This window comes from Colias philodice, chromosome 9, assembly GCF_061535455.1.
Source record: "Colias philodice isolate Cphi_HAF_F1 chromosome 9, ilColPhil1 Martin Lab GWU primary, whole genome shotgun sequence".
NCBI classification, from domain to species: domain Eukaryota; kingdom Metazoa; phylum Arthropoda; class Insecta; order Lepidoptera; family Pieridae; genus Colias; species Colias philodice.
Window position 1 is genome coordinate 269,721 of NC_143094.1, and position 11,783 is coordinate 281,503.

Below are 11,783 nucleotides of genomic sequence, written 5' to 3' on the forward strand. Positions count from 1 at the left end.
AAGTTCCCGTAATCCCATTGGGGTCAATTATCTTTCGTAAAATACGTGTAGATATCACGTGTCGCGCCTCACGGTTTTCAGAATGTGATTCATTCAAATAACACACAATAGTTAATTGTTCATTAGATTTACATAAATAGAAGCGGCCTTAGCGGCTCAAGATATTAATATGGTATTTCCTCGATTTAACCGCAAACTCGAAAACCCATGAAGGTTGCTTGTTTATTATTTTTACAGGTACAAGTTTGTCTATTTAGATACTGTAAACTATATGTAGGTAGGCAGTGAATTTGTTGGTAACTGATTATAATAATAATCAACGCTGGACTACGCGTCTAGCTGAAGATCTGATTTAGTGTTGAAAATGTTTTGTATATTTAATGAGAATTTTCAACCTTTCTTTGTTTGCTTTGATATTATGTTGTATGACGCTACAAATATATGTCGGCGCAACGACGATAAACGACTACCCTCAAACTACTAAATAATTATAACTAGCTAAAGTTTACTTTGATCTTTTTAAATAAGTGGTTGATTCATTAATCAACCACTAATGAAATAATTAAATTAACGAAATAATTAATGTTTGTTAAAACTGATGAAAATTCATTGTAAAAATTCGAGTGGCAACACTCAAACTAATTCTTGTGAGTCATTGTTTGCTTTAAATACGAGCGCCCGATGGCACAGAGCACATTCACTCGCCGGCCGTCGGAGCGTTCGGAGCTCTCTCTATAATTTCCACGTAGATTAAAAGGGCAGTAAAAATACCTACGGGCGTTCTACTTCGAGTGTGAGCGCCTGCTCTGATGATGGTGACGTCAGAATCGCTGACGTCACTCTTTTTAAAAATAGCCTTTGGGCCCCTTCTTCCGTCATCAGAAGTGGGATAGAATTCAAGCTCTCTATTTTTAAATGTTAACGTTTACGTAGTTTTGTAACGGCATACTGGCGTTTGTGTTTTTTCGTGCGTTGTGTAAAGTAAAAGTTTGTTACGTGGATAATTGTAACGGGAGTGTAGTTCATCGAAGGAATTGTGTGTGTTATCTGAGCTGTGCCTCTCTTTGTGATAAGCATAAATCTACGAGAATCTCCGAGAAATCTACGAGAACCTTCGAGAATCTGCCTATATCACAAATGAGTAGGTGTTGATCACATGATACGCGAACGGACTGTGTCTGTCATGTGGAGTGTTCAGTATTCTGAAAGGTCAGTGTGGCCGAGGCAGTGTGTTTTTGAAATCCCGAGATGAACTACCGTAGTGTTGTAATACGAGAAAAGGCGTACGAGGACGTACGATTGTCAGTATGGCCGTGTTAGATTTAAAATCTACGAGAACCTCCGAGAAATCTACGAGAACCTTCGAGACTCTCCGAGAACCGACACAAAATACGCCGAGAATCGTTCTCTTCTTCTTTGTCGATTCACTCTTGGCAGAGTGGTCGTGGTCACGTTGAGACATCCACATTGGTAGTGGAGGCGGACACAGCTTTCCGCACGATCTCCCGCCATGTCTTCCTGTTACTAGACTGTCTGGTGCAGTCTGATACACAAATTCCTATAGCAGATTTCACTTGGTCAGTCCAGCGCATTAGTGACCTGCTTTTACAACGAGACATTTACAACGAGGCTGGTGCAGAGCGCGCACCGCCTGTCAGTATGGCCGTGTCGGCGCAACGACGATAAACGACTACCCTCAAACTACTAAATAATTATAACTAGCTAAAGTTTACTTTGATCTTTTTAAATAAGTGGTTGATTCATTAATCAACCACTAATGAAATAATTAAATTAACGAAATAATTAATGTTTGTTAAAACTGATGAAAATTCATTGTAAAAATTCGAGTGGCAACACTCAAACTAATTCTTGTGAGTCATTGTTTGCTTTAAATACGAGCGCCCGATGGCACAGAGCACATTCACTCGCCGGCCGTCGGAGCGTTCGGAGCTCTCTCTATAATTTCCACGTAGATTAAAAGGGCAGTAAAAATACCTACGGGCGTTCTACTTCGAGTGTGAGCGCCTGCTCTGATGATGGTGACGTCAGAATCGCTGACGTCACTCTTTTTAAAAATAGCCTTTGGGCCCCTTCTTCCGTCATATATATTTTTACAACTTACCTTTATTTATCAAGAACTTGAAAGTTGAAACGGCTTACCAAAAAACAGTAATACTGATAGAATAGGATGATGAAAAATAGGTTGCTATGATAGAAACATTATAATAATGACTGTTTATTAAATTCATAAGTGGACTGTGGAAGGATAATATTCAATTGCTTAGTTTGTTTATTCTTTCTTTGCACAAAAGCTTCGATTTCGTACATTATCGTAATCGTTTCAACAACTGTTATGTCACAGTAATATTATCATATATTTTCGTGGTTTTATTATTTATATTACCGTTGAACGAACAGATTTGTAGTCTACAAATAAATATACGGAAGACTGGCAACTAACTCTGAAAAGCTTGAAATTGTGCCAGTATTTAGAATCAAGGGCTAAATATTTATGATAAACATTTATTATAGTATCAAAATAACTATAAACTACATATTATAAAATATGTTTAAACTATGTTTCATCATTCAAATTTTAACACCATCAATATGGGGTTCAGTTTGTATGAAAATCCGACATTTTTGAAGCTAAAAGTGAATCAAATCGCGAGCAAAAATCAAGTCGAACATATCTCAAGTGAAAAATCCCGCGTATCAATAATATTTGCATTATCTAAATGTGCCTCTATAGTATATAAACCTACTTTGTAGACCGTAGGGCGTGACATATGAATAAAGACCACCTTAATCGGAACTGATAAGAATAAACGCTTGTTACTCGGGATCACGGTAAATCTCTGCTTAACTACACGATAGTAAACCGCAACAATAAATACGGACAAACTGTTTCCCGTTATATTAATATAGAGGGAAATCCTCAACAAATCCAAATATAATTTTCCTATATGTGCGGTATATATTTGATGGTTTCTGTATGTGGTGTCACTTTGTCGACAGGCGCTCAAGGCGATGCTGTGACATGATCTTCTGTGGAAGATGACAAGGGGATTGAACGACAGAGAATATGGCTCCACACGCGGAGGATTGCGAAGAGGTTATTTATGTTTATTTTTTTGCCAATATTATTTTACTCTATGATAAAATCCGATCATCTGTTTATGCTATTCAAAACTAAAAAAAAAATGTTTATACTATATCCAAAATTTTCGCATGTATATAAATTCAAGGATATTTCACATGAATGTAGAGTCTTAATTTTGTGATAATCTTTTCACTTTAACCCATTTCTTTCTTGATCTCATATCATAATATTATGTTTTATGTGTCATTGCCATCTATAGACTTGTAATAACCCTGATATACATGTTATTCCTAAACTAACTTTACATTTTTATACGATCTTTCTATTTATGAACATATATGCTAAATTAGTTTACTCGATCTACAGGAGGAGCGATTAAACGGGGAGAATTATCAGCCAGTGCCAGTACACCAGGGAAGGAGGGTACTGCCAGACGACAACGCTCCCGCGCAGGCGTGGATCGAGAACGAAGATTCGCCGCAAGGTCTCGATAGCAGGACCAATAGTCCTGGTGAAAACCGCCGCCTACTTGGACATAAACCCCTCCACAAATCCACGACAAGGCTTCAATCAGGATTAACTTTGGGAGTATGGAAGCAGTCGAAATGCTCCTTAAGCGCTAAGAGCGTGAAGATAAAGCCCAGGGTCAAGAGCAAATTTGAGAAACGAAAGGAGAAGATCGTAGAAGCTCTCCGGCCACCGTATTTCATCATCAGCATGATCATTTTTATAGTAAGTTCAGGTAGTTTACCCTAAAATATTCTTCATGTCAATGAATTAAGTGGTGATATAAATGTAGGAAGGGTTGGGCAAAGACTAATAATTATGTTTCCCTTCAGGTATTGCTGCATCTATGTGGGCCGGAAGAATGGCGCGCGCATCTAGAGTGGTCTCCCGGTGCGTGGTGGCGGGAGCCGTGGAGGCTGATCACATACGGCTGTGTACACGCTAGTACCGGCCACCTGGCACTCAACGCGCTTGTTGCTTTAGCTGTAAGTTTCATGTTCAATTTTACCATGCATATTTATGCTCTACATAGAACAAGACAAACTCATTCCACTAAAAACATGTTACGTATTTCTATTGAAATCTTATACTAATTTAAATCAAAATCAATAGATATTTAGCAGTTTAGTTTTTTAAGGTGAAACTTTTATTACATCGTCTCAAACTTTTTGGTCTGTGTAGCGCATGTCGCGTGACGGTCGGCTGCCGAGTAGGTATAAAGCAGTGTTCACTTTTACCGTGGTTTCATAAAACCACACAACATTTTGTTTATAAGTTCTTCGAAATTTACTTCATTCTTATAAAATTATTTCGTAATATTTTTCATCAACTTAAACAATTAACGGAACTGTTCAACAATTAGCGATAGGTATTACGATTATTCAATTTTAATGCTTTTTTCCAGGTTGGCTGGCGCCTAGAACGTGAACAGGGTTGGATGCGGGTTGCGCTGGTGTGGGGGGGCGGTGTGGCAGCGGGCGCGCTCGGTGCCGGCGCGCTGCAACCGCGCGTGCGAGTGGTGGGGGCCTCTGCAGCTGTGTACGCGCTCTTGACCGCTCATCTGCCTAATGTGTGTCTTAGGTAACTGTCTACATAGTATCCTTATGTTTCGTATTTTTTTTAAATAACTTAAACGTAAATGTTGCTTAAAAGATTTTTATTTCACTGATGAATGCAATTTTTAAATAAAGACTATTTTTCTGTATAATAGAAAAGTATAATGTGAATTTTTGACAATATTTATATAAATGATGATCTATACATTTTCCACCAAGAATTTGGTAGTAGCCAAATAAATTCTCTACCTCACCTATTCTTTCTACATTCTAACTGAGCAAACATTTTTGTTTTCATTTAGATTTGGGCACATTCCCCTCTGGTGGTTTCGGCCTCTAAGCGTAGTGGTGCTGGGAGCGTCAGAAGTTTGCTGGGCCTTCATCCGTGTGTCGGAAGGCAACGCTAGCTCAAATCATGTGGCTTGGGCTGCGCATACTCTGGGCGCTGCTGTCGGTGTACCGCTTGGATTTCTCGTATTTAATGGTAAGCTATTTTGTATTGACCATCTTTATTCTAGTAATAAAATTTTATATTTAATTTTGGGCCAATGGAACTAGAAGATTTTTAGAGACGTAAAAAGTTAAATATCCTCTTATTCTCTCTCAGATCCCTATATTATATAGAGTACCCCGCACATAGAACTTATAGTTTTTCTTACGCTGATAACGAAAGTGAAGAAATAAAAGTAAGACATAGTTCTAACAAATTGTTATTTTAATTACAGGCGAGAACAGCACAAGGAAAAATATGCTCTGGTGTAGAATAGTATCGAGCTTCATCATGACGGTCGGCGTGTTGGCGGCTATCTGCCACTATCTCTTCTGGTACGATGTGGACCACTACACCTGAGGAAGACTTGCCTCCTACCTCGCATCAAGGAGGAAATACAAAGTCTGACAGTTTCGATTATCGAAATATAATGTGATCTTTTGATCGACTAATGTAATACTGAGGTATTGGATTATGACTGGCTTTAGTTTCATGTAAGGAGCCTGAAAGTTGTTCTGATAAATTGGAAATTTTAATGTCAAAGTGAGTGTAATCGTTTTTTGTACTGAAGTACAAAATTGATTGTAATTATTAGCGGAACGTTTTGCATTGGATGTTTGTGCCATACGATATACAGAGAAGCAAAGAAGAAATATTATTATCTAAAAATCTAACGTACAAAACAATGTGTTCAAAAACGTTTTTACATTGTTGAAATTGTTAACATTTGGCCGATATTAAATGAAACGCACAAGAGTCTTCCTCTAATATTGTTGTATGATATTTTAGATAGGAACCTAACGAGTACTTAAGCCTAACGTGTAGGTACTATATAATATCTCAGAGAGAGATGTGTGATATTGTTGTTATAAAACGTTTGTCGTGGACCAAATATTGAAATTGTTTGTACCTTACATTGTATGAATTGCGCCATAATAATATTTGAATTTCAAGCCATTACTTGGTCTACAACACTCGTTTCTTTACCAATAGGTAACTGATTAGAATGATACAAAGACAGAGTTTGTCAATTGTACAGTAGGTATGTAAGCTAATTGTAAGAATTTTACATGTTATCGGTACTTTTTTACCATTTTTTATACTGTTCGATAAGCGATTGTTGTAGTTAAATGTTATGAACATAACCGTGTGACGTTATTTAATATTTTTAACTATGCAATGATTTCAATGAGATCTCGCGATTTGTTTTGTATCAAAACGCATTAGGAATTGATGTTTGGAGGGACAAGTTAGCGAATTATGTATTTTTATACTTGTTTTTGTGAGTTATAATTATTGTAACCAAAGAGATTATTAATCTAGTCCTATGCTTTATGTTGTTGTAGAAAAATTATGTGAATAAAGAAATTCTTTGAATTTAGTTTTAGGTTCTCCCGCATAATATGAAATTACAAAGAGGGTTTCGGCAATTAATATCATAAAACTAAAATTCATTCAAAAATATCATTTATAAACCTATGAGTCACTGATTTGATACAACCTTCTCTTAAAATTTTATTGTTATTATATAATATATCACGATGTAACTCTTCTTTGTAACTACATAAATACTTAACAAACCGTTTTTCTCTTAGGTATTGAAATACAGTAGAACCTCGATAAGTTAAAGTCCAAGGGAAACACAAAATATTTTAAGTTATAGAGGTTTTAAGTTATCAAGGGTCTATCCATTTTTCAATGCTTCTATAGCTTTTAATTTATCAGCGTAGGTGAGGGTTGTTAGTTTTCTTTTTGGACTCATTTTAAGCCAGTTTTATCACACAGTAAGTAAAGTAATGTTTCCAGGACAACAATCAAAAACTTATGATGCAAGTAAGTTGTTGTCATAAAGCTAACCGCCGCAAAGCTTTGATGAATTTCGATAAAGCAAAGAATAGGTAATGTATTGTTTACGTTAACACTACATAGTAAACACGTGCAAGCAATAAATACCGAAACCTTTTGTTTTGACACTCTTTCAAAATGACTCATTGACAAACAATTTTATGTTATAGAGGTTGTGGAAACATTTCTTGAAGTTACTGAGGGCCAATACAGAGATTATTTATTTAAGTTATAGAGGTTGCGTATTTTAAGTTAAAGAGGTTTTGGGCTCTGATGGGAAGGGAACACATTATTTTTTGAAGTTACAGAGGTTTTTATGTTACCGAGGTTTAAGTTATCGAGGTTCAACTGTACATACTTTATCTTTTCCAGATGAATTTAATTGCCGATTCCTAATTTAATGTAAAATTATGAAATTGAATATGACTTACATTCATTTATGGCCCTGAAAGTTAATAATAAGATTCGGGCCGACCTGTAATTAAATAATTTTACTACTTACAAACATGTTAACTTTATTGTAATGTCTTTTTAGTGGTCTGAATTACTTACTACATAATATTCTATAGGTATATTAAGAAGAGCTGGAACGTCAACACATTTACACATTGCACATGTTAGGCCGGGAGATACTGACACAAAATTTCGGGTCATTTGTAACAGGATGGCGGTCTAGAGGGGTCTTAGTACGCAATGACAAAAAGAAAAATGATGGTCAGAACGCTGGTACCGGTGGACTAGTCGCATGGGCGTTAGTCACACTCGTCGGATAAATAGCGAAAGTCCAACGATTTGTAACACAAAAATTTTAGAATTTACCGATAGCCCTTAAAAAAGATGTAGGCGGTAGTGTCATGCCATACTTTGACGATGTGACTTACAGTCCGCCATACCGATGTGAATGCGTTGATTTAAAAAAAACAATTCTACCATTTGTACCGGGCTAACTTTTGCACAGGTAACCATCGTCGTGCAGCCATTTACTAAAATCGCCATGCCATACTTTTCGGACGATTCCAAATGGTCGCCATACCGCGGAAAATCTGCAAATTTTTTTAATTTTTTTTTCTCGCCAAACGATTTGTACCACCCTACATTTTTTTTTCAACAACTCCTGAATGATTATAAATAGAAGTGTGATAATGCCATACCTGTGGGATGTGACGAATGTGTATAAGATTTTTTTCTTATTGTAAGATTTTATTCGTAGTTTGAACGATTTGTAGAAGTATGGCACTAATTTTTCCCTCTATTAAAAGTATGGCAAATATAATAATGGTCACGTTGCATCATATACTTTCCAAAAATGCCGTACTGGTACAAATCGCCAATTCTTTTCATTTTTTTTTACGTCTTGGCTTAAGTCTTACAATCATCCGCCCCATGTTTGCATTCTGCGATATTTTTTTCTAGGTAGAATTGTATACAAACAAACAGAATATAATGATCCCATACTGTAAAAAATTATTTTACGTATTGTACCTACAGTCGTATTTTTGAAACGTGACGAATAAATTAATTTTTCAAGTATGGCAGCACTTTTTCCCCCTACTAGAAGTATGGCAAATATAATAATGGTCACATTTTATCAAATACTCTCCAAAAATCCAAATGCAATACTGGCACAAATTGTTTGGCGAAAAAAAATTTTTTTTTGCAGATTTTCGGCGGTATGGTGGCCATTTGGAATCGTCCGAAAAGTATGGCATGGCGATTTTCGTAAATGTCTGCACGATGATGATTACCTGTGCAAATGTTAGCCTGGTACAAATGGTTGAATTGTTTTTTTTTAAATCAACGCATCGCGTCGGTATGGGGGGTTGTAAGTTACACCGGAAAAGTATGGCATGACACTACCGCATACATCTTTTTTATGGGCTATCGGTAAATTCTAAAATTTTTGTGTTACAAATCGTTTGACTTTCGCTATTTATCCGACGAGTTCGACTAACGCCCACGCGATTAGTCCGTCGGTACCAGCGTTCTGACCATCATTTTTCTTTTAGTCATTGCGTAATAAGACCTCTGTAGAACCGCCATTCTGTTACAAATGACCCGAAATTTTGTGTCAGTATCTCCCGGCCTATGTATGTGTCATATTTTGCAATTGTTTATAAATACAGGGTGATGTAATTGGTGTAGTACGAATATCTAAAAATCTATGAAGAATTTTGTGATACAGTAAATGGAAGAATTATAGACTATTTTACAGTATTTAATAAAATCATTTAATTTTTTGTTCATTTTCATTAGAAATGTCAATTTTTCTCACCAAGGTGGAAATTTGGATGATAAGGATCTTATTAGAAAAATATAAATTTTGACTAAAATCGGCATTTTTTTTTTCAAAAATCAAATTACTAATTAATAATCAGAGTTATCACATTATTAAAAAAATAAGCCAAACTATACACCATTTTTACCTACTTGATGCAATCCTCAAAGATCATGGACATAGTGTATTGCGCCTTCCACCATACCATCCAGAACTCAACCCAATAGAGTTACTATGGGGCATAATTAAAGGGAAAGTCGCATCACAAAATGTGAACTTTAACTTGAAAACTGTGGAAGAATTATTTAGAAAGGAAGCAAATGCTATTAGTCTGGATATGTTTAGTGACGTTTGGAGAAAGACGCGAGAACATGAGGAAAATATATTCAATTAGAACCAAAAGTAGATAATTAGACTGACTCATTTATAATAACACTAGCGGTCCGCCCCGGCTTCGCCCGTGGTACATATGAAAAATAGATGTTGGCCGATTCTCAGACTTACCCGATATGCACAGAAAATTTCATGAGAATCGGTCCACCCGTTTCGGAGGAGTATGCAGACTAACATTGTGACACGAGAATAATAATTGAATAATTATTAATACTTTTATCCAATTGATTATTATTAGAATAAATAATTAACTTCATCAATTGATTTACTTTTAAATTATAATTTTACAGGTAAATTATGAGAGCTTTCATAATTATATTTGCATATATTTATCTACAACGCACCCATTTTACAATTCAAGTCTAAAATGAAACTAGAGTCGCATTTATTTTTGAACATACTGTAAGTGAAATTGCATAAGTGTGAGTACTGTGAACATGCCAGCTTTCCTTAATTGACCGATAACATATCATATTTTTACATTTAACCAAGAACAAGTTGTCTGTGTGTCTTATGCGTACTTAATAAACTGGAACGAAATAAAATACTTTAAAAATCTTTATTGTTTTATTTTTGTCAGATGTTTAAATAATTTAAATTTCCTTGTTTTACAAATGGTTTTACAGGTAAATTAGCTTGGAGAAATTTTTGCATATGTAGTGGTGTGTATATTACTCAGATCTTAGAGCGCGTTTCCACTATATCGATATCCTAACATTACTATTTAATTTTATACTTATTCCTAGCAACACTTTTGTTTTCAATAAAAACAAGTTTTTATTTGAAAGAAAATGGTTTTGACTTTATAAAAAAAAATATATCATTCAATTTTACGTCCTTGAGCAAACGACAAGGCGACTACCGTGAAACAATAAAATATCGTGTCCATAATAATTTGTTTCATAATTAATATTTGACCATGATAATTACGAAACAAAACAAATAAATAAATCGTCACTTGATAGTGGAAAGTGGAAACACGCACAAAACCAGAATAAACCAGTTTACGCTGTCCGCAGGTGCCACGTGCAGTCGTTTGGTACTGTTAGAACATAAAGCACATTTCATTCAAAAATTATAATTATTATGTACGTAGTTTAATTGATAAATTTTGTATTTGTTGATTGTTGTTATTATTTGTTATTATTGTTATAATATTTGTTGAAGTGAATTACATGTCCCGCAGCCGGAGGCCCCAAATGAAAACTCAGATGTACTTAAAAACTACATTTAATAGCTAAAATCATGCTAAAATGAGACTTTTACACCCATGTCTGCACGATGCAGACCGGAGTTAAAGAATGAATTTATACAGTTTAATAATTATAAAGACGTAAGCTTGGATGCTAACTAAGGGAAATCGCATCCACATTCTATTCCCGTGCGAACGGCGTATTCAGCAGTTTTGTATGAAGGCAGGGCCATAACTAGTGTTTAATTTGTGTGTAAGTGTTGTAACTTTATATTGTTAATTCAATATGGCTCCAGTGTTAAAACATGGTCGAGGCAAGCCTTTGACTTCTCAAACTAAAGAATTAAACTTTAAATGTCGTTTCTTTTTCAGGTTAGTAAATTTTTCATTTTAGTAACATTGTTAATGTAAAAGTTATATGTATGTTAAATGTGCAAATATTAAAATAAAGTCTCATCTTTTTCAGAGGAGAAACACATATAGTTTAATTTAAAATCCCTTATATATACAGGGTTACTTGTAAAACACCGGCAACCTCGCAGGACAAGATAGCTAACATCATAAGTAACAACATTTCGACTTTTGATAATTTGTTAGATTTTATTTTCATACAAAAATAAATATTCATTTAATTTTCCGTCTGAATATTATAAACTCTACGCCTCCCAAAAATTACGTAAACAAACAGCGAACGAGAGGGGGAAGGGGGCGTCGCGTCGTCCATCCGATAATTAATAGAACATAGACTTACAAATGTAAGGAGAGTACAATAAAAGTTTAAAAAATCATTTAAAAATAATTTATTGCGTTATGCCAAAAGTCGTAGAACAAATGTTGTTACTTATGATGTTAGCTATCTTGCCCTGCGAGGTTGCTGGTGTTTTACAAGTAACCCTGTATAAAATAAAAACTAAAAATAAAAT

The 11,783-nt window shown here is 35.2% G+C and overlaps 1 protein-coding gene across 2 annotated transcripts in view; it reads left to right on the forward strand.

The window, feature by feature from the left end:
* The window catches only part of LOC149485525 (rhomboid-related protein 2-like), a 29,720-nt gene extending 22,983 nt beyond the window's left edge, over positions 1 to 6,737 (forward strand). For both annotated transcript variants that reach the window (XM_089698777.1, XM_089698776.1), the window contains exons 2-7: positions 3,019 to 3,115; positions 3,470 to 3,835; positions 3,943 to 4,095; positions 4,515 to 4,690; positions 4,968 to 5,149; positions 5,391 to 6,737. In XM_089698777.1, the coding sequence (XP_089554903.1) occupies positions 3,086 to 3,115; positions 3,470 to 3,835; positions 3,943 to 4,095; positions 4,515 to 4,690; positions 4,968 to 5,149; positions 5,391 to 5,515 (1,032 nt within the window). In that variant the 5' untranslated portion in view covers positions 3,019 to 3,085 and the 3' untranslated portion in view covers positions 5,516 to 6,737. The remainder of the gene's footprint in view (positions 1 to 3,018; positions 3,116 to 3,469; positions 3,836 to 3,942; positions 4,096 to 4,514; positions 4,691 to 4,967; positions 5,150 to 5,390) is intronic.
* Positions 6,738 to 11,783: the final 5,046 nt, after the last annotated feature.